The 23,553-nt window shown below is 45.2% G+C and overlaps 2 protein-coding genes across 2 annotated transcripts in view; both read right to left on the bottom strand.

The window, feature by feature from the left end:
- Nucleotides 1-95: 95 nt before the first annotated feature.
- TXNDC2 (thioredoxin domain containing 2) lies at nucleotides 96-16,581 on the bottom strand. The gene is made up of 2 exons (XM_075993686.1): nucleotides 3,897-16,581; nucleotides 96-3,291 (listed from the first exon to the last, which is right to left on the bottom strand). Exons 1-2 carry the CDS (start codon nucleotides 3,979-3,981, stop codon nucleotides 125-127), a joined length of 3,252 nt encoding a protein of 1,083 aa, XP_075849801.1. The 5' UTR covers nucleotides 3,982-16,581; the 3' UTR covers nucleotides 96-124.
- A 106-nt stretch (nucleotides 16,582-16,687) lies between these two features.
- The window catches only part of RAB31 (RAB31, member RAS oncogene family), a 123,539-nt gene continuing 116,673 nt past the window's right edge, over nucleotides 16,688-23,553 (bottom strand). The window contains exon 7 of the mRNA XM_012746175.2: nucleotides 16,688-21,097. Coding sequence (XP_012601629.1) covers nucleotides 21,000-21,097 — 98 coding nt within the window. The 3' untranslated portion in view covers nucleotides 16,688-20,999. The remainder of the gene's footprint in view (nucleotides 21,098-23,553) is intronic.

The following is a 23,553-nucleotide window of genomic DNA, read 5'->3' as shown; positions in this document are numbered from 1 at the left end:
TACTTAACAATGTACAGGCAGGGCCATTTGGACATACACATTTGTTATACCTGATAATTTTTTGTAAATAATAAATCACAAACTGTAAGCAGCTGACTGTTTACAATGTTTTCAGAATATATGGTTACTTTAATTCTTCAATGATTTCTTCAAGTTTTTCCTTAAGGGCACCAGAGAACTCACCCACCTTTTCTTCTTTCTTATAAAACTGAAAGGTTGGGATGCTCATGACCGCACAGTCTTGCACCAGCTCCTCACAGTCGTCAGCATCCACTTCCAGGAATACCACGTCCTCGTGCTCCACAGACAGGGCATGGAAGACTGGCCGCATGATCCTGCAGGGCCCACACCACGTGGCCGAGAAGTCCACAGCCACCAACCTCTCTCCAGCCTCCTTGAGCGCTGCCTTGAAGTCCTCCTTGCTCAGGATCATTCTCACCATGTCCACCTCCAGGAACTCCATTGTTTCTTCTTTGGGTTTCGGAAAGTCGCCTTCCTTGAACTGGATGGCTTCTTCTGAGCCCTTGGGGAGGTCACCTTCTGTGTACTGGATCGTTTCTTCTGAAGCCTTGGGGATATTGCCTTCCTGGATCATTTCTTCTGAGGACTTGGGGAGTTCACCCTCCTCCGGCTGGATTGTTTTCATTGAGAATTTGAGGATGTCACCCTGCTTAGGCTGGATGGTATTTGCTGGAGACTTGGGGATACTGCCCAGCTTGGGATGGGTGATTTCTTTTGGGAACTTCGGGATACTGCTTAGCTTGGAATGGGTGGTGTCTTCTGGAGACTTGGAGATACTGCCCAGCTTGGGCTGGATGATGTTTGCTGGGGACTTGGGGATACTACCCAGCTTTGGGTGGATGGATTCTTCTAGGGACTTGCGGATACTGCCTAGCTTGGGATAGGTGGTTTCTTCTGAGGACTTGGGGATACTGCCCAGCTTGAGATGGGTAGTTTCTTTGGGGGACTTGGGCATACTTCCCAGATTGGGATAGGTGGTGTCTTCTGGGAACTTGGGCGTATTGCCCAGCTTGGAATGGGTGGTTTCTTCTGAGGACTTGGGGATACTTCCCTGACTGGGATAGGTGGTGTCTTCTGGGAACTTGGGCATATTGCCCAGCTTGGAATGGGTGGTTTCTTCTGAGGACTTGGGGATACTGCCCAGTTTGAGATGGGTGGCTTCTTTAGGGGATTTGGGGATGCTGCCCAGATTGGGATGAGTGGTTTCTTCTGGAGACTTAGGGATACTGCCCAGCTTGGGATGGGTGGTTTCTTTGGGGGACTTGGGGATACTGCGCAGATTAGGATAGGTGGTGCCTTCTGGGAACTTGGGCATCTTTCCCAGCTTGGGATGGGTGGTTTCTTTGGGGGACTTGGGCATACTTCCCAGATTGGGATAGGTGGTGTCTTCTGGGAACTTGAGGATATTGCCCAGCTTGGGATGGGTGGTTTCTTCTGAGGACTTGGGGATATTGCCCAGATTGGGATAGGTGGTGTCTTCTGGGAACTTGGGAATACTGCCCAGCTTGGGATAGGTGGTTTCTTTGGGGGACTTGGGCATACTTCCCTGACTGGGATAGGTGGTGTCTTCTGGGAACTTGGGGATATTGCCCAGCTTGGGATGGGTGGTTTCTTCTGAGGACTTGGGGATACTGCCCAGTTTGAGATGGGTGGCTTCTTTGGGGAATTTGGGGATGCTGCCCAGATTGGGATGAGTGGTGTCTTCTGGAGACTTGGGGATACTGCCCAGCTTGGGATGGGTGGTTTCTTTGGGGGACTTGGGGATACTGCGCAGATTGGGATAGGTGGTGCCTTCTGGGAACTTGGGCATCTTTCCCAGCTTGGGATGGGTGGTTTCTTTGGGGGACTTGGGCATACTTCCCAGATTCGGATAGGTGGTGTCTTCTGGGAACTTAGGGATATTGCCCAGCTTGGGATGGGTGGTTTCTTCTGAGGACTTGGGGATACTTCCCTGACTGGGATAGGTGGTGTCTTCTGGGAACTTGGGGATATTGCCCAGCTTGGGATGGGTGGTTTCTTCTGAGGACTTGGGGATACTGCCCAGCCTGAGATGGGTGGTTTCTTTGGGGGACTTGGGGATACTTCCCAGATTGGGATAGGTGGTGTCTTCCGGGGACTTGGGGATACTGCCCAGCTTGGGATGGGTGGTTTCTTTGGGGGACTTGGGGATACTTCCCAGATTGGGATAGGTGGTGTCTTCTGGGAACTTGGGGATATTGCCCAGCTTGGGATGGGTGGTTTCTTCTGAGGACTTGGGGATACTGCCCAGCCTGAGATGGGCGGTTTCTTTGGGGGACTTGGGGATACTTCCCAGATTGGGATAGGTGGTGTCTTCTGGGAACTTGGGGATATTGCCCAGCTTGGGATAGGTGGTTTCTTTGGGGGACTTGGGGATACTTCCCAGATTGGGATAGGTGGTGTCTTCTGGGAACTTGGGGATATTGCCCAGCTTGGGATGGGTGGTTTCTTCTGAGGACTTGGGGATACTGCCCAACTTGAGATGGGTGGTTTCTCTGGGGGATTTGGGTATACTGCCCAGCTTGGGATGAGTGGTGTCTTCTGGAGACTTGGGGATACTGCCCAGCTTGGGATAGGTGGTTTCTTTGGCATACTTGGGGATACTTCCCAGCTTGAGATGGGTGGAGTCTTCTGGAGACTTGAGGATACTGCCCAGCTTGAGATGGGTGGTTTCTTTGGGGGATTTGGGGATACTGCCCAGCTTGAGATGGTTGGAGTCTTCTGGAGACTTGGTGATATTGCCCAACTTGGGATAGGTGGTGTCTTCTGGAGACTTTGGCATATTGCCCATCTTGGGAGGGGTGGTTTCTTTAGCATACTTGGGGATACTGCCCAGATTAGGATAGGAGGTGTCTTCTGGGGACTTGGAGATATTGCCCAGCTTGGGTTGGGTGATGTCTTTTGGTGACTCAAGGATTCTGTTCAGCTTAGGATGGATGGCTTCTTTTGGGGACTTGGGGGTACTTCCCAGCTTGGAATAGATGGCTTCTTTTGGGGATTTAGGGATATTGCTCAGCTTGGGATGAATGGTTTTTTCTGGGGACTTAGAGATGTTGTCCTCCTTGGGCTGGATGGTGTTTGCTGAGAACTTGGGAATGTCACCACCCTGCTGTGGGACCTCAGACTCCTCTGTGGGCACATAGAGCGTGTTGTTGACCATGGGAACAAAGGACTTCTCTTTGGCCTGAGCTGTGTCCAAGAACTCTGGAACCAGAAGAGCCACATTGCTGGAAAGAATCTGTAATGGACTTTCTGAACAAAAAAGTAAATAAAATAAAAATGAAAAAGAAGAAACAAAAACAGTCTAATCATATAATCCAAGGAAGACTGATGTCATTCTTAGAGATAATGAATGAAGTCTGATGAATGACATATTAATTTGAATAACCTCATTCAACAGAAGGCCAAATAATATGTGATTACATGTATCTTTTATAGATATATGTATACATACATACGTATAGATAGATACTGTTTTTTAGAGATAGGTTCTCATTCTGGCCCAATTATAACTCACTGTAACCTTGAACTCTCGGGCTCCTGCCTTGGCCTCCTAATCTCCTGAGTAGCTAGGACTACAGGTGCACACCACCATGCCTGGCCAATGTTTTTATTTATTTTTTTAGAAAAAAGATCTCACTATGTTGCCCAGGCTAGTCTCAAACTCCTGGCCTCAAGTGATCTTCCCACCTTGGCCTCCCAAAGTGCTGGGATTATGAGCATGAGCCACCGAGCCTGGCTATGTTTTTGTTTTTGTTTTTTTTAACCATAACTTTCTCTGCTTGGTTCAATACTATACACTGACCACTCCCTAAGTGCACAGGTTCCTAAGGCAACCCTCTTCCCTCCTCACTCACCATTAGTGTCACCTTCATTTGTGTCTTCTTGAGTAGCCAGCTTCATATCTGGCTTTTCTGGGGCACCAGCATTAACTCTTTCCATCGCCAGCTTGTCTACATTTGCTCCTGATCTGTCACAGGTGCCACATAGCAGAGGCAGTACTCTCCAGCTTTTTCCAGCCTGTACAACCTAGCATCAAAATGTGAGTCACAACTTCTATTCAGGTAGCATGTTACAGCTGGTTTTCCCTATGTTTACTCACAACAGTGATATCTGAGAGCTTCATGGTGGCATCAACAGTGGTGGCCACACTGTGCCCGAGGCTGTGGATATGCGTTCAAAGCAGGCATTATTTCCTACAACACAGCAGACCACTGAGGTAAGTACCATTATGATCAGCACTTTGCAAATGAGAAAATTGAGCCTTAGAGAAGTTATGTAGCTCAGTCAAGATACAAAGCTAGGATGTGGGGCAGGCTCCAAAGCCCACGCTCTGAACGAACACGCTGCCGTGCCATTTGCCAAGTGTCCTGTCTGGGCTGGGTCATGTGAACCAGCTTCCCCACAATCTCCTGCAGGATTCTCCAGCTCTAGCTTTCCCTTTATGACTTGCCCATTGTGACCATCTCCTAAGTATTTCCTTGTGATCATGTTAGCCTCCTCTGGAAAGTGCCACAGGATGTCAGATGTCCAGCTCCTGCCAGATGGTCTCTCCCCCCACCTCCCAGGCCCACGAGCCTGGCCTGTACCCTGTCTTGCACAGGTGCATCCAAGTACACAGGTTCCCCGCTCTCTGCTTGGTGGGGAGCAGCCTCCTCATGGCTGGTCCCAGTTCCCTTCCCTTCCCACTCCACCCCTTGGAGTCAGAATCACACACCTGTCTCTGGGAAGACTTCTTTTATCGGTTCAGGACTATTAGCTTGTTTTCCACTCTCATTCTGCATGACACATCCAGTCCAACATGCTATGTATCTATGGAGAATTTTGTATTCTCCACATACTTTGAACAGATCCTTATCTGTTTTAGTTTTACCCCAACAACGTAAGTATTGAAATCAAGAGGGTGGTCTAACCGGTAAGACCTCCAGGTTCCATAGAAGCCTCAAAACGTCTAACGGCAGTGGTTCAATTAGCTGGATTTGTATACGAAAATGCATGTTATTACGGGGAAAAGGCAGTGGGGGAGAGACTGCTGGCCTTAGCAAATCCGTGTTTCTTGATAACGTGAGTCCCTTTCCCGGGAAGAGCTTGTGCTTCCACTCTGTCTCCTCAGACACTGGCCAGGAAAGCTCTCCCCGCTCACCCTGGGAGACCTTGGGCAAAGACTTAGGGACCTTTCTGATGTGATGTTTTAGGACAGGAGGTTGTCTTCCCTCTCTAAAGCAAAGGGCTTCTGTAGCTGCTGGGCCTCTCCATTGTGCTGTGTTCTAAAGCAGAGGATGGGCATAAATGTCAGGCACTTATCTGTTCAATGTCCTCCTCCTCAGTGATGTTAGGAGAAAGGAGCCAAAACAGTGAGATTGGACATAACTCATGCAAGTCATCAGGCTTTATGAACATAAAAGGGATACTATTTTGGGCCTTGCTCACTGGTAAATTATTTTCTCTTTGGACTCTGGCTTATACAGAGTTGCGGCTATTTGGAAGGGAGTAGACTATGACACAGAGGAACTCCCTAACTAGAGAAGGAAGTGAAACTGTCACCCCTTCCCTGCCAGTGGATGGGGAAGCACCAGGACAGAAGCATGTGTCCTGGCCTCCCGCTCCGGCTCAGAACCTCGGCATGGACGCTGGTCAGACGTGCTGGAGGAGAGCTGGGGCAGAGGGCACTGGCCTCCTGCTCCACCAGAAGGCCAGGGGGAGTCTGCATGGACTGCACATCTCCGGCAGCACTCGCCCCGGTACAGCACGGCCACGGCACAGGGCCTGAATGGGTCTGTAGGCCTGGGGCATGCCAGGGACCCGGAAGTCCTGCACCCCTGGGTGGGTCTGGGAGTGCTCTGAGACCAGGGGACAATAGAGGCCCAGAGGAAGCACCACGAAGTCACAGCATGGGGCATTTGTCACCAGAGGCAAAGACTAGAATCACAGACTCCACCTGCGAGTGACAACACAATGCCCCCCCCCACACGGGTGAGTGAATCCTCACAGTCCTGACTACGGACGGGGCCAGGCGAAACCAGCAAGAGGCCAGGCGTCCGGCCCCACTGACCCACACAGCCCTGTGCACCCAGACGCTGCGGAGAAAGGGAGGACACGAGGGGTTGAGCTGCCACCACCATGGAAAAGTGTCCTTTAAGCTGAAATTCCAGAAACAGGCAACTTTAATTCAGTTTCTCTCCTCCTCACCATCCCACCCCAAAACCCACTGAGAGAAGGCTCATGGGTGGTAGGAGAGTAGATCCATCTTGGAGAAGTGTTTAGGCTCCATCGTATCTGCACGTCTTAGCAAAAGAGAAGAAATCTGTGACCCCGTTACGCTTACACTTGGAGACCTTAGCTGTGTTTCAGGCTTGGCAGTTGTTCCAGTTATTTTTACTCTTCCTTCTGCAATTCACGTGGGTTCCAAACGACTTGGAATATCGATGCCTCTGAATCATTTTCATTCAACTTGTCATAAAATGTATGTTTTCCTTCAGCACAAGCTCATCCCCAAAGCGCCCATGAGAACTCATGTGAGTCAGGGTTGTGTCTCAGGAAACAAAAACAACCAGCTATTTCAGGCATACGATGATTTCAGCAATTACAAGACTGCTGGCAAGGCTGCCTGTTCAGGCTAGGTGTCTAGGAATGATTCCCGGAACACGGAACAGTGTTACCGAACACGCCTGCCGGGGCGCTGCAGCCTCCAGCGCATCCAGGAGGTGGGGAATCAGAAGGCTGCCGTCCTCTTGGCTTCAAGAACTTCCCGTGAGAGCGGCCATCCCGGGGTGAGCCCACCCTGGCCTCACCCCGCCAGTTCAGAGCTGCGGATGAACACGGGTGCTCTGCTCCGACTTCCCACCAGCCCCTGCAGGAAGGGGCAGAAGTTGCACACAATGGCCTCCTTCTCAAGCACGGTCATCTACTGGTAGACTCTATTTCGCACCTGCAAGGGTGTCAAGGAAACGTAGCTTTCGTTGCCAGCCTTTGCTGTACTGGGAAGCTACGCCAGACGGGAGTTGTGATAAGCACTGGGCATGAGTTCATTGCTGCCACACCCTTATAAGGACAACATTAGGGACCAGTTTTCCTTATACCTTATGCTGGCCTAAGTTTTTGGTTTTATAATTACAAAAATAATACATGTTCATAAGAGAAAAATTAGAAAATGGATAAATGAAAAGAAAATAAAGAATTACTCATAGTCATTCCTAGTTTAGGGATCATTGCTAATATTGTGATCATGCTAATAATCTTTGTCTTTTTTCTATTCATATGTAAATATTTTCAAATGAGATAATTTTCCAGAAAAGATACTATTTTGTCATCCTTTTCTCTTAAGAGTATATGTTGGCATCCCTCCAATGAGTGCCCTTAGCCTCAACTTCCCTCTCATGTCCCTTGAGGCCCCCTGGTCACACTTGCACAGAGAACTCAGCACTCATGTTATTATGGGCTTTTATTCCTCAATTGACTAAACACTTTAGGCTTAACCTATTGGCCTCAAAAGTATTGGGCAGGCCGGGTGCAGTAGCTGACACCTGTAATACTAGCACTTTGAGAGGCCGAGGCAGGAGGATCGCCTGAGGCCAGGAGTTTAAGACCAGCCAGAACAAAAGTGAGAGAAACCTCCCTTCTTTACAAAAAATAGAAAAAATTAGCCAAATGTGGTAGGACACCTGTAGAGCCAGCTACTTAGGAGGCTGATGCAAAAGGATCACTAAAGCCCAAGAGTCTGATGCTGCAGTGAGCTGTGATGAGGCCATACACTTTAGCCCCAGCAACAGAGCAAGACCTTGTCTCAAAAAAACCAAATACATACATATATATTAGGCAGTTATGTTACTCGCCTGTTTCATTCCTATGGTAGTCAGTTATATACTCTTATTTGGAATTAACATGGTGGGTATCTCTCTACTCAACTCCATTCACAAAATCACAGATAACTACACTAAAAATCAATAGCAGAAGAAATGCCAAGAAGAGCCCATCCCAGCATTGAAGTAAACCAAATGTTCTTTCTTGGAACCAAAGAACTTTACATTAAAAACTGAATTATAGGCACTCACTCTAGCCTGGGCAACAAAGCGAGACTCTGTCTCAAAAAACAAAACAAAACAAAACAAAAAAAAAACACTGAATTATATGTAGACACACGAACACCAAGCATTTATTTATGTTTTCCACATAATAATCTTGACCATTATGATTTTAATGCTCTCTCTTATGGAGATAGTATTGAGATATTAAAAAAAATGTATGTTTATTTTCTGTTAAAGTCCTATTAATATTGTAAATTTTCTCAAGTATTAGTTATTAATGAACAGAATAAACAAAATACTATGTTACCACAAAAATAAAAATAAATATTTTTACAAATAGATTTTGAATACTTTCCATGTCAAAACATGTTCACTCAGAGCATGAGTCAGCAAATTTTTTTCTGTGTGGGCCAGATAATGTTAATAAGTATTTTAGACTTTGAAGACCACATGTTTCTGTCATACTACTTAACTCTGTTGTGGTAGCATGAAAGCAGCCATCATGAGTACAGCTGTGAACCCCCAAAATTCACATGTTTGTCTTAGCCCCTGGTACCTCAGACTTCGGCCTTTCTTTTGGAAATAGGGTTGTTGCAGATATAATTAGTTAAGTCATCCTAGAGTAAGGTGGGCCCCTAATCCAACATGACTGGTACCCTTATACCAAGGGGAAACGTGGGCACGGACATACACAGCGGGAAAGGAATGTGAGGAGACACAGGGAGAAGACAGCCGTCCACAAGCCAAGGAGAGAGGCCTGGAACAGATCCGTTTCTCATAGGCCTCAGAACGTTGTAATTTGGGATTTCTAGCCTCCAGAACTATGAGATGATATGTTTCTGTTGTTTAAGCCCCCCAGTTTGTGGCAGTTTGTCACAGCAGCCCTGGCAGATAATACAGCAGCAGCCACGCACAATATATAAACAAGTGGTCATGGTCGTGTCCCAATAAAACTTTACTTACAAAAACAGGCAGCTGGCCAATGGGTCATAGTTTGCTGACGCCTGACATAGATAATCATTTTTAATGACTGATAAGTGTTCCTTTGAATGGATGAACTATGGTTTATTTAAATAATTTTCTATTGGTGGATATACAGGTTGATTTTGATTCTTCACTGTTACAAACCATGTAGTAATAAACATATTTATGAATCTTTTCACATATTATTTCCCTCTTAGAAAAATTTCTCAAAATGAAATTCCTAGATCAATTGGTAGACATTTTCAAGACTTTTAATAGATTTTGCCAAAATGTTTTTAAGAAAGGCTTTTCTAACTAGCAGCAAGGTGTCAAAGTACAATTTGATGGACAAAAAATGTTATGTCATTAGTAAGAATTTGCATTTCTTTATTAAGGTGAAATTTTTAAAATACTTATTAATTTCTATTTCTTCCTTTACAAATTGCTATCTCATAGCATTTGCTTGATATTTCTTGGGCGGGAAGCATCGCCATATGTATTAATTTCCTTATTTTATATATACTTATATATCATTCCCCTTTTGCCGGTTATTGTCATAGTTTATTTTTTAGTTTGCCTTTTAATTTTCTTTATGATATTTTTGGAGCAATATATAGATGCGCCAAGTTTTGTGCAGTTAAATCCATTAATTTTCTCTTCTCTGATTTTCACTCTGAGTGATATATTTGTATATAAACTTCTGAACTTATAATTCTAAGACCACCTCCACAAGAGCCACAAACCAATAATAATATTGATATAACAGCATAAAAGTAGCAGTGCTAAAACTTTCTAGAATTTAATTCAATGAAGATTCTATTATGATGAAGAAATGGTTTAAAGTGAAGTCAGTCTATAAATCATTCCTTTTGCTAAAAATTCAACCATCTCAGAGGGAGAGTTAAAGAGATCATATGTATACATTTAGGGTTTTATTTTTTATATACTACATATGCCAAAGTAGCCACCAATTTACTGTGGAAAAATGAGAATATTGCCCTGTAAAGATTCAGACTCCTTCGTTCATTGAGCATAATGGATAGGCAATGGGAAGGGGGAATTTAATCCAAATCACCACTAAAACACAAATAAGATACATAATGGGTACCTTTCATAGAATTTTTTAAGAAAAGAGCCCTGCTAGAAATCAAATCTGCAATTGAAGATGTGGCGGTGGCGGAACTCAGCCCGGCGCCCTCCAGCCTACAGGACTAACTGAGCGCTCACCTCCTACTGTCCTCCCAGAATTTAATCCAGAGAGCAGAACGTCCTTAAGAAACATAATGCATTTTTGCATAAACTTTAAATTTTAGAGTACACGTATTTACAGGAAAGTTGCTCTTTGCACACGCTCTCTGACCCTCCTGCTGCCCACCTTCTCTGGCAGATGAGCGCAGTGCTGAAGAGTGCGCCTGCCTTCAGAACTGGTGAGCCACGGCAGGGCAGAACGTTAAAGCAGCAAGGCAGCAGCCCCAGGGAACACTTCTCAGTGTGTTCGCTGTGGCTCTCATGTTCAGGGTCACCATACTGGCCCCCTGGAAGGGCCTGAGCTCATTCTCACCACGAGTGAGCATGGCATTCAGTGGGTGCTTAATGCATGAAGGAATAAAAGAATGGATGGGAAACAGTTGAAGAAAGTTTACACTGAAACACTTAATTTAACATATATTTTTGCTGAAATGACCTTTATTAACATCTAGCAAACCACCATCTTCATCTTGGCCTCTCAATAAAGAAATAGGAAAGAGGGAAAAGAAACCATTTCCATAAAATGTTTCCAAACCATCCATACTAAGTTTCAAATCAGAATATTAGGCAAAAAAGGTTTAAATCGAAAAACAGTAAAACGGCACAGGTCAACACTGAGTCCCAGCCACTCAGCCCCTCCTGTAGCACTACACATGTAAGGAAACAACGTCACGCGGCACGGATCTTCCCTCCCCAGCCCTAACACAGGCTCCTCGAGGGTAAGCCATGTGCCTTGGTGTCTGCAGTCTTTGCCCAGCACGGAGGGCCCCAGACACGCAGCGAAAACTTGCACAACAGGCTTGAAGTGCCTGTGTCATGTGAGTTTCTCTTCTTCTCTGGCCTTCCAGGGAAATACCTAATTAACTTCCTGGTCTTCTGCTGCAACCCAGAATGTAGGGAATAAAAATGACATTTAAATACTACACTCAATGTATTTAGTGCAAAACATGCACTAAACACATGTCTCTGATAAACACTATTTGCCCTTAACTTACAGGCTAACCTTCTGCCCCTAGCTCTAGAGCGACTAGAAGAGTGGACTATCAACCCTTGGGAGATCTGGGAGAGCCTCCTAGAATTGCTTGCCGGCCTCCGGAAGCCTGGTGGTACACCGCCTGGCAGAGGGTAGCAAACGAGGACGGCCTTCCCAGGGCAGGAGAAAGCAGCCGCGTGACACAGGCAGGAGCAGGAATCCCGGCGGGGCTGGGGCAGGGATGGGTTGGGCTGGAGGAGATGATGTGACCTGTACTTTACTTTGTCCTGTACTTCAGCTGACTCACTGCTGCATATTCAACCATAGATCTGAGGGCCTCAGACAGAATTCAAAGAGATCTCTTGAGAAACTATCCCAGTAGCCAAGACAGAACAGATGAAGAGCCCACACTAGGACAGTGGAAAGAGTGTCAAAAGGTTTGAGAGATTTGGAAATAGAATTTACATGGTTTGGTCAATGCTTGGAAGGAGCTGAATGAAACTGACTCTCAGAAGCCTGAGCCGCTGGGAGAACGCAATGCACCAACTGCAGAGCTAACAAGGTGCAGTAGGGTTTACATGCCCAGAGGGGGCTTGGGGACCTGAAGCAGGACGCCTGCGGGCACACCCATCCTGCAGCCGGGGATCAAGGCCTGATCTCTGGGGAGAAGCCAGGCCAGACCACAGTTTGGAAGCCAAACACCTAGAGGCGACAGTTGAAGCCAGAGAATTGATGAGATCAGAAGGAAGGTGGTGTACTGCGGAGGACCGGGAACACAAATTTGCAGGAAGTCCTTGCATTTAAGCAGGCAGGGAGTCTAAGAAGAGCCAGCAAAGGAAAATGAAAAGGGACAGAAAACGAAGCTGAGGAACCATGCAGCCAGGGCCCAGGAGGAAGAGCCGACTGTCTCCAGTGCCCCCGGTGGCGGGAAGAGTCGGGAGACAGGAGCGGCCGGGCAGTGGAGGAGGTCAAGGTAGTCTCTGACAGTGCAGAGGGACGGGCTGAATTCCGGCGGTCAGTGGCTAGAAGGTCAAGGTAGTAGATCACGATTCTACTTGAGAATTTCATCAGTGTGGGGCAAGAGAGGGTGGCTTGGTGGGGAAAAGGAGACAGAATAACGGTTGATCAAAACTACGTATGCATATACGTAGGCTGATGGGAGGCGGAGATGGTGCAGGGCGAATTTTAAAAGAGAGAGAGAAAAAAAAGCATGGGATGTACCTTAGAAACGAGTTGGGATCCTCTTCCAAAAGAGCAAAAGAGAAAAGGTACGTGCAAATCGAGGGAGATCTCAAAGTTAAGGAGACAAGCCGGCCACCCACAGGCCATCCTGGCCCACTTGGGGACACTGGTTTGAGCACTGGATTCTCAGAAGCCAACTCAGGGCCTCAGGGCCTGCAAAGTTGAGATTGCTGGACTCTAATGCAATTGGGAATGATTTGTGTCATTTCAAAAAGCCAGTTAACTTCAGTGAGTGCTGAGCAGGGCTTTCAACGCCAAGGTCAGGGAACGGGAGAGAGAAATCAAGCTGCCTGAGTAACAGGGCCAAAGAGAGTCTCACCAGCAGTTGGGATCAGCCGTTCCCATCAAAGCGGTAAGTCTCCATTAATTGGGTGACTCAGCCCTTCTGCCTGGAGCTGGTTAACCTTTAGCCCCCTCAGCAAAACTTAGTGAGTGGAGGCCTGGAGCGGTGGCTCACGCCTGTAACCCTAGCACTCTGGGAGGCCGAGGCGGGAGGATTGCTTGACCTCAGGAGTTTGGGTCCAGCCTGAGCAAGAGTGAGACCCCATCCCTACTAAAAATAGAAAAAATTAGCCTGGCATGGTCCCTTGCATCTGTAGTCCCAGCTACTCAGGAGGCTGAGGCAGGAGGATTGCTTGAGCCCAGGAGTTTGAGGTTGCTGTGAGCTAAGCTGACACCACTGCGCTCTAGCCCAGGTGACAGAGCAAGACTCTGTCTCAAAAAAACAAAACAAAACAAAACAAAAAAAAAAAACAACCCCTTACGCAAGATGCAAGAATGCGTTTTGTAACAGGATAGACGGACGTCAGCGTGAAGGCAGCTTGCCCTCCTGACTCACTGCATAAAACTGAGGAAGTCATGTCAGCTCTCCCTTCTTCTGTACCAAGGAGAACAATTGTGCATTCTTCTCAGATTTGTTTCGTGGATAAAATGAGATATAGTTTGAATGTAACCCATGGGAGATTTCCTTTTCTTCATTCCTTTATTATTTGCAATACTTATAATAAGAGAAAAGAATAATAGTAGCTAGCGTTTGACTTCTGCCTCTCTTGATCAGAAAGTCTATGGTCTTGGGCAATTTACTTAACCTCCTATGCCTCGGTTTCCTCATCTGTAAAATGGAGATAATAGTATCTACCTCAGAAAGGTTGTGGTAAAAATAAAAAGAGGTAAATGATGTAAATACAGCACCCAGAATGGTGTCTGGCACACAGCCAGCCACTGTGTTCCTGTTAGCTGTTACTGTTTGGGGCGCTTGCTTGGTGCCAGGGCCGTAACATTTCTGTAGGGTGAACCCCGTGGCTCCAGTTAGGAGGCGCCTAGCGCTGGCCTTCTGTGCAAGCAGCATCCCCTAGAGCTGCCTGGAGCCCCCAAGTGTCACCTAATCCCCACAACACACTCGGGCGCAGATACTGTGTGGGCTGACAATACTTTATATCTTGGGGGAAGATTTTTTCAAAATTCTGTTTGGATTTTATAAAAGTCAAACAGCATATCTATCACAGAACACTGCAGCAGACCCAGGGGAGGGGCCTACAATCAAACACAATGGTATTTCCGCAGCTAATTATACAAAAATTCACTCCTGGTTAGATAAATAATGATTATAAATAGCACTACATCGGTTCAGGTTTGGTTATGTTGCCAAATGAGTCCACATCAAATTCAGGAAAAATCTTTCTATTTATGAAGCTTTTTGGATTCCAGAAGAGTGGATGTGTGTACATTTGACTTCTTATCTACATTTTACGTATGAGGAAACTAGAGGCTTAGAGAGACCAATATGCCAAAGGTCCCACTGTCACCAAATTACAGAGCTTGAATTCAGGCGGTTTGACTCTGAATTTCTTAATCTCCACACCACGTTGCCTCTCAAGAGAAGAAAAAGGAAAAGAACAAAAAGAGGACAGGAGAAAAGAATTCTTCTCAGCTCCTGGGCAAAGGCTGAAGCCCACGGCATCACCACAGCCACTAGCTCCCGGTCCCCAGTGACGAGCAGACAAGGATTTCACCCATCCCGACATCAGCCCTGTGACATGATGCTATCCCCATTTTAGGAGGAAACTGAGGCCCAGGGAAGCCAAGTCATTTGCTCAGGATCACCTGACACACACATACTTAAAATTAATTCCCAGAAACAGAAAAACAGAATTAGTGTGTCATAGGATATGACCATTTCAAATATTTTATATATACATTGCCAAACTGCTTTCTAGAAAGAATGTACCAATTTATACTCCAACTAGCATGTATGGGACTGCCTATTTTTGTTCAGTTATACCTGCCAACATCTGCTGGTATCTTTCCAGTTTTGTTTTGTTTTTGAGACAGAGTCTTCCTCTGTTGCCCTGGGTAGAGTGCAGTGGTGTCATCATAGCTCACAGCAACCTCAAACTCCTGGGTTCAAACGATCCTCTTGCCTGTTTCCCAAGCAGCTGGGACTACAGGCTCACACCACCATGCCCAGCTAATTTTTCTATTTTTAGTAGAGCTGGGGTCTCGTTCAGGCGGGTCTCGAACTCCTGAGCTCAAGCAGTCCTCCCCGCTCTGCCTCCCAGAGTGCTAGGATTACAGGTGTGAACCACCATGCCCATCCCCCATCGTCTCAGTTTTTAAATAGAACACTGGCATGGAAGGTAGAAGATAACTTCACATTTGTATAAAAAGGCAGTTCAACTACACATTGCTACAGTATGTCTGAAAACTTGAGAGAAGAGACTCCTGGAGACGAATGCGCATGAACTTGGGGTAAAGTCTCCATACTCTTCCAACCTGCAAGTCTTGCTCTCTGGACAATGCGTGCCTGAACAGGAAGTGTTTGCGGACTGTTTAAAGCAGCATTTGAACCAGAGTTGTTGTGTAACATGTGCAAGTTGCCATGAAGACTCCTCCAGCCTCAGTGAGTAACTGCTCAGACACCGGGTGCTGTTAAATGCGGCCCCAGTGTGGGACAAGCAGCTCGAGGGACAGAGGGAGGAAGCCCCGTGCAGTGCTGTTGACAAAGAGGCTGGCCTGCACGAAAGCTGCTGGTTGAATCCAATCACAGGATTATTTCCAAAAATATCTTCTAAAGTTGCCATAAATAGGTAACCACTCCTTAGCAAATGCAAAAGAAAGGCATGTTTTCTCATGACATCGAAACACTGAACACTGGGTCTCCTGTTGGTAATGGTGTTTCTTTTTCTCCTTTGATGGCATATTGGAAGCGACCTCCCAGCAGTGCCTCAGGCGGTGTCTCGAATGTTGCGAAGGTGAAGGCCCTGCGTCTCCCTCACCTTCTGCTTCCCATGTCATCTAGACGTCAAAGCTGCGCACAGAAAGCACAAGCCCCACAAGAGCATGTATGGGAAAGTGCGTGCTGGCGGCAACAGAGGCTGCGATGGGAGGGATGGGAGTGAGTCCGCCTCCTCACGTGCTGGCTGCACGGAGTGGGCAGTTCTACTCGGGAAATCTTTCTTGCATATTAAAGTCAGCCTAATCCTTCATTGTTTCTTCTCTCCATACCCCTTTCTCTTTGAAAAAAAAAATACAGAGGCTAATAAAACACATAGTTTAAAATACTGTCATTTCATCATGTTGGCTTCAGATTTTTACATCATGAAGTAAACAAAAACTACTGATAATTAAATGTCCTTTGTTTTCCTCCCTGATCCTGTTCACTTCCTTCCCTTCCCACAGGTAGGGACCATCATGAAGTTCGTTTTCCTTCTTTTTCTTTTATTTTAACACAGACGCACACATTGATAAGCAATATATATCATTGTTTTGTGTAAGTTGATATGCATTAGTACTTCTTCAGCTTGCTTAATTTATTCAGCCAGGGCCACAGGCTGGTTGCCCAGACTGTGCACTGCACAGTTCCTGAGGGCTCCATTCACATGGACTATGGGAATGGCTCCCTCAGGGGAGCAGGATGGCAGCCCTGCACGCCATGTTGTTTTTGAGCTAAATGTTGGTGCATTATAGATATTGTATTCATTTTAATTACCCCATAGTGTTCAGCATGTGACAGTGTCATATTTAATTGATCCATTTCCTTAGTGGAAGACAACATTTTGCTATTGCAACAGTGCTTCAGCAAACATCCTTATGCATGTCTTCACACCTACAGGTGCCCATGTTTCTCTGGGGAACCATCATTCTTTACTCTGAGTTGACTGTGTTATTCTACTGAAATTATAATAAGAAAAACACAAACTTGGTAGAACTTAAAATATTTATTAGTATGTATCAGTGTGTGTTAAACCAAAAGTAACAGATACAATTGGGCACTGTTGAGAGAAATGCTTTACTATAGCATAGAATACAAGTGGAAAGGCCCTAGCTGTCTGCAGCAGCGTCTTTTATGTGCAAGAACTGGGTCCAGCCCAGACGGAAGCCCTTTACAAAAATACAAGGGAACAGTTTGCACAGGGGGCAGTGCCATTGAATTACTGGGTGTGGTTTCAACAATGATGTTAAAAGAGTAAACTTGAAACCTAATAGGTCTGAATACAGCTCGGAGCCCTGTAGCTCATAAACTAGCTCATCATGGGACTTGCCAAGAGCGTCACAGAGCAGTGGGAAGCAGAACCCACAAAAAAAACAAGAAAAATGGAAAAGAAGAGAAGAGAAGAGAAGAGAAGAGAAGAGAAGAGAAGAGAAGAGAAGAGAAGAGAAGAGAAGAGAAGAGAAGAGAAGAGAAGAGAGAAGGAAAGAAGAAAGAAAGAAAGAAAGAAAGAAAGAAAGAAAGAAAGAAAGAAAGAAAGAAAGAAAGAAAGAAAGAAAGGAGAAAAGAAAAGAAAAGAAAAGAAAAGAAAAGAAAAGAAAAGAAAAGAAAAGGAGAAGCTCAATTTCAGTCATCACATGACAAAGTCCTTGATTGCAGAAGAAATATTTCAGTCGTCCAAACCTCTCTCAGAAAATGAACTCAGTTTTCAGTGGGGCCCAGCCCTTATTGTTGGGTACAAGTTAGTTTTAGGATTTCAGCCTTTTAGTCTGCAAGGTAAAGTCATGTACAGCACTTTAACGTACCATATTTAACCATAAAATGGCAAGTCGATTATGTACCTACATAAAATGTTTGCATGACTCCATTCTAGAGATTTCCACTGGGAAATCGTCCCTCTGAGAGTCCAAGCCTACCTTACATAACACACAGCCATGAGCCAAACTCAGCCAGTGGAATGGATTACACGCCAGCGCAACAAATATATAATCATATTTACACATATATACATATGTGAAAGAAAATAAGGGAAAAGGAGCAAATTTTGGGAAATGATGTCAAGGATGCTACAGGACATGAAACTACTTGGCATTTTTAGCAACAGTAATTTCCAGGTCTTTACATAATATTACTTGGTTATGGTTCAATTATTAGAATAGCCAGAAAGTAATTTCAAGCTAAAAATAAAGCACAGTAGGAAAACCTCCTTGTGGACAAGGCCTGAGCATCTATCTTCAGAGAAGGCTCAATGTCTATGTGAATACCTGCATGCCCAAGTGTGATCTCTGCGAGTGGTGATGACGCACATACGTATTTTTTGTCTTCTGACTGGCTTGAATAGCTAAGGGAATACAAAAAGAGTGGCTTCACACCCTCATGTGCTTCTGCAATAATGCCATTGGCTCATTAGTGGGTAGCTCAGTACATCTGGTTAAGACTGGACGTTTTATGCAAAATACAACTACTGCAAACCCAGCCCAAAGCCGCAAGACTCTCCGCTGGGATGCCTACCATCTTAGCTAGGAAACCCGAGCAGCTGTGTGGAGAAAACCCCAGGTTCTCAAGGAAAGCTGGAAGAGGAAAGGTTCAAAACTAAGTCTGCATGTCACCTGGATAGAGGGCACTTCAATTTTCAACTCAAATTTTTTACCTTCGGCAAGAGGTATGATAATTTCTTGGCCTTCAAAGCAGAATCATGTCAAGCCAATAATGTGGACAAGGTAGGGGAAAAACCTAAAAATGCTTGCAAAGGCCCTGCTAGGACATCCAAATGACACTTGCTAGCAATTTTTAAGGTACCTGTCTGGGAGAGCCAAGTAGAACTCTTGGAACAAAGTAAATGTTTTCCAGCCTTCACATCCTGGATTGTCGATCAACACTCACAAGTTGGGTGAAACAGGAAGAACATCAATTTGACGGCACATTTTTGAGTTGAAAGACATGGACCTATATTTCAACCTGGCCCTGTTTCCTTGGTTGTAGTCAACATCAAGAAAGTGTAACCCTGGCTCTGGTCTCTCCATAACCCTCCCTTTTCGGTGCTGACACCGACTGTGTGTTTTGCCTGTCAAGAGCGTGGTGGGCGCGGCCCGGACAGGACTCCACAGCCCCAGCTCCTGCCGAGTGGAGTGCTGGGTCTCTAATCAGCTCCCGAGCTCTTTCCTGACTTCCACGTCGCAGGTGTCAGTGACGGTTTGCTGGCCCTCGAATGGTCATGGCAAAGAAGGTGGCAGCTGGCCCTTGGTAGCACACTGCCGCTGAGCATGTCTGAGCACTGATCCTAGCAGCCTTTAAGAATCGCCTCCCAATATGCGCCCTGACCGGAGATCAACTGCTTCTTGATCCCAAGTTTTTTGGAAAGTTAGAATGGTAATAGGATTTGAATTTTCAATGGAAATCACTTGTCTTCCTTTCTATGCTTTTTCTTTCCTTACCGCCTTTGGATTCAGACATCTTTAACTAACTCAACAGACAGGGAATCCGAAAAGGAAGGTTCTCATGGAAGCCCATCCTCAGTTCACTGCACTCCAGGCCCAGACCTCTTCCCTAGCCTGGCAATGTACAAAATGCCTTCTCTGATTTTGCAGTTTTCTGGGTCTAGGATTTTAAGGTGCTGATACTTCCTCTGGCTGGCTCTCCTGTAACCTATTACTAGTTGCTATTATTAGAAGTTTGCCCTAAGATTTAGACTCAAACATTAAATTTATTAATAATTCCAGTTAATTTTATTCCCTAGATATAACACCATGATTATTCTCTTAGTAAAATAATACTAAGTGCATAAACTTACCTAACAGGGTAGGAATTTATTAGTGTGGAGGTGATGCATGTCATGTGGTTTCTTGAATAATATTTATTTATTTATTTTGAGACAGAGTCTCACTCTGTTGCCCAGGCTAGAGTGAATGCCGTGGCATCAGCCTAGCTCACAGCAACCTTAAACTCCTGGGCTCAAGCAATCCTGCTGCCTCAGCCTCCCGAGTAGCTGGGACTACAGGCATGCGCCACCATGCCTGGCTAATTTTTCCTGTATATATTAGTTGGCCAATTAATTTCTTTCTATTTATAGTAGAGACGGGGGTCTCTTGCTCAGGCTGGTTTTGAACTCCTGACCTCGAGCAATCTGCCCACCTCGGCCTCCCAGAGTGCTAGGATTACAGGCGTGAGCCACCGTGCCCTGCTTTGAATAATATTTATATCCTACATTTATCACCGTTTACATAGTCATTGTTTTTTTTTTTTTTTTGAGACAGAGTCTCGCTTTGTTGCCTAGGCTAGAGTGAGTGCCGTGGCGTCAGCCTCACTCACAGCAACCTCAAACTCCTGGGCTCAAGCGATCCTTCTGTCTCAGCCTCCCAAGTAGCTGGGACTACAGGCATGCGCCACCATGCCCGGCTAATTTTTTCTATATATATTAGTTAGCCAATTAGTTTCTTTCTATTTATAGTAGAGACGGGGTCTCGCTCTTGCTCAGGCTGGTTTCAAACTCCCGACCTTGAGCAATCCGCCCGCCTCGGCCTCCCAGAGAGCTAGGATTACAGGCGCGAGCCACCGCGCCCGGCCTCATAGTCATTGTTTAAATGACTCTTTCAAACTAGGCTTCCCAATCCCAGAATTATATGCAATATTTTATTTAGTCCAATTTGGTTTGTTTATATATGGCTAAAATTTACAAAAACATTCACCAATTAAAAGAGATTAGACAACAGTTTCTAGTACATCTCTCTCCTCTTTTATAATAGCTCAAATCTCAGTCTGAGCAATGGTTGAATCTTACACTTCTCTGATTTCCTTCAGAAAAGTAATAAATAAAGGCTTACTTCCAAAACTAGCTAAAACTAACCTTCTAAATTAAATTTCCCTCCAGTGAAGTTGGTTAGGTAACAAAGGCAATGGCACTGAAGAAGTTACTGAAGTTTGGCCAGGTAAACAGAGGAAATCCAAGTGGAACACCACCTTAGAATCCCATACACATAAGGCAGCAAGACTTTTGTACAAATTTGAGAATTTCTTAAGGTTTTTAACAAAAAAATGCAGCTATTCTTATTACCTAATAAGTATAATTCCTCCCATATGCATTTCACGCATTAAAGGCCATTCGTGATGGTACGGCGGGTTTTTCCAGAGTTTTTTCTAAATTCCTTTTTTGGGGACATTTCCTGCTCTGCCCAGCAGATCTTCCAGCATACAAAGCCAGGGTGCTCACTCTTCTCAAAGTGAGGTGCAGGCCACCGAGCATGGGGTCCTTCAGCAGTGCACAGGGACATGGGCTCTGGCTTCTTCAAGCACCGCAGCCCCTGGGTTAGCAGCACCGCCGGCTGGCTTGCGTGCCTGGCTTCCCAAGTTTGATCGTTCCACTGTTTCCATTTTCAAGGGGGTCCAAGGGTGGGATCTGGCGGCCTGGAAGAGAAAGGAGGCCACAGTTGAGTTCCTTTTCCACAGTCAACACTATGCACGCAGATTTTCACCCTGCTTCAATGCCTCAACTTAATGTTTGGGTTGCACAAAAAAACACAGGAGCTCCCAGAGTGGCTCTTTTCTCCTTCCCTCCCTCCTTTCCTTCCTTTTTTCCATCCATCCATCCATTCTTCTTTCCTTCCCATCTCTGCCGCATGAAGTCATTTCATGTTTAGAAAGCTGAGGGACAGGTAAGGAGCACAAGTGTGGATTTCCTGGGCTGGGAAGACCTGTTTCTGGGGGGCAGTGCCACCCGCCCTCTCTGCTCATCCCGCACCCACTCCTCCCCAGCCTGCACGCGGGAAGCGTCTGTGACTTCAACAGTAACAGTGAGTACTCGCCATCTTCTCTGCTTCTTAAAATAGACACGACTGGGAATTGTATTCTTCCTAGTAGTATCATTTATTAACACTTAGCTCATCATCCCTCATCTTGCCAACGCACTTAGAGCATTAACTGGGAAGCCCTACAGGTTTGCTCTTGATAGTATTTTCATGTCATCCACAAATAATCTTATTTTTACTCAATTTAATTTAAAACACTATTCTAGAGTCTCTATAAATAAACACAAAGTAAAAATTAAAAAGGCAGTGGAGGGGGCCAGGAAGTGATAACTAAAGGGTATGGATTTCTTTCTGAGGTGATAAAAATATTCTAAAATTGACTGTGCTGATGGCTGCATATATCTGTGAATATACTAAAAACCACTGAAGTGTACACTTGAAATGGGTGACATGTATTAAGTATGTGAATTTTATCTCAGTAAAGCTTTTTTTTTTTTTTTTAAAGCAATGGAATCAGGAAATAAAAACCTTTGAATCTCAAGTTTTCAAAGACTATCACAGATACCAATCCTCCCCCAACGCTGTCAAGCTGGTGTCACGGCCATCATGATCTCCACTTTCCTGTCACTCAGAACGTAAGCACTTTGCAAATGGTCACATCAATAATAAGCCGTACGGTTCTTTGATTATAACCTACGGTTGACTTTCTGACGGATCCCAAGTCCTGTTTTTCTGCTCCTGCAGCACATTAGCTCTCTACCCTACTTTTCTCTCCCTTTTGAAAAAGGCATGAAACACTAGCTCCAAAATGAGGATTTTTAAAAAACTGGTTAATTCATAGAAATGGAAGGGAAACTGGTTCCAAAGACAAAGTCTTTTCATGCAAGGGGATGTTACCTAAGGACCGTATAGAGTCAAAATACCCTGGCATAGGTGCATTTCCAAAAGGGGCAGGAAGAGTTGATTACAAAAGTATGAATGCATTGTGTAGACTTGATGGTATAAACATGCCTCAAAGCTTGAACCTGAAAATTAAGATCACTGGTGTTTACCCAGAATTCAAAATTAATAGTAGATATCTTTATCTGACGATGGACCAAATGAAAAGATCTGTAGTTAAGTTCTGTAGCTATGGTTCCTGCCATTTGTGCAGCCAACAGGGATCTACAAATATTTGCAGGCCATTCTCAAAGCAGTTCAGTCTTACTCCAAAAGCAAACGAGATGGTAAATTTGTATACTCCTCTTCTGGACATACTATTTTTTTTTGTCTGTCATCATTAAAAAGAGGTAAAAAAAATGCCTCTTCTATTTTGTCCACCTTGCATGAAAAATTGACAAGGAAATCCTCCACGACCAACAGTGCTCTTTAGAGATGCATTCAAGTTAGACCTTGCCAACAAAGTGTTACTTAAGAGAAAGTGATGAACACAGCGGTGAAATACTGGAGGGATCACAGTGTCGAGTTATATCACTATTTAAATCAATAATATTTCAGGTGCTTCCCGAGTGTGTTACACACTGCAATAGGGGCTTTTGCTTCTGTACCTGAAATATTTTTGGACAAAATTATAATTCTGATTGGTACAGCTGTTGCCCTAAAGAAGAGACGAGAACTGCATACTGATCAGTGTAAGGAGCTCTGATGTTCACTGTTCTGTTCGCAAAAGGGCAGCAGCCTTTCACCCCTGCTTCACACAGCTGGCTTTCCCAGCCTCTTAAATTTTCATGATTTTTTTCATATGAAAAGTACCCAAATTAAGGAGAAGGCTTATATATAAGATATCCATTAAAGTAACAAAAGCACAGTGAATACCTAGACACAAAGAGCATATAAAGAGCAAAACAGATGACAGGGAGGTCAGTCCACACCCTTCCTCCCTCCTTCCTGCCTCTCATTCCTTCCTAAGCAGACGTGAGCGACAATGGATGCAAAACCGAGTCCCGCCCTCCCATCTCAGGAGAGGCCCTCTCACACGTTCAAACTACCAGCAGCATTTCTGCATCCGCTGTCGAACCGGCTTCTCGGGGGTCAGTGATTCGCCTCCTAACAACTTCGCCGTTTGTATTCTTGTCTTCTCAGGGCTGCCAGCTTCTTTTATCTTCAGAATATCCA

This window comes from Microcebus murinus, chromosome 17, assembly GCF_040939455.1.
Source record: "Microcebus murinus isolate Inina chromosome 17, M.murinus_Inina_mat1.0, whole genome shotgun sequence".
In the NCBI taxonomy this organism is placed as follows: domain Eukaryota; kingdom Metazoa; phylum Chordata; class Mammalia; order Primates; family Cheirogaleidae; genus Microcebus; species Microcebus murinus.
This window is presented reverse-complemented; position numbering and strand designations above follow the sequence as displayed.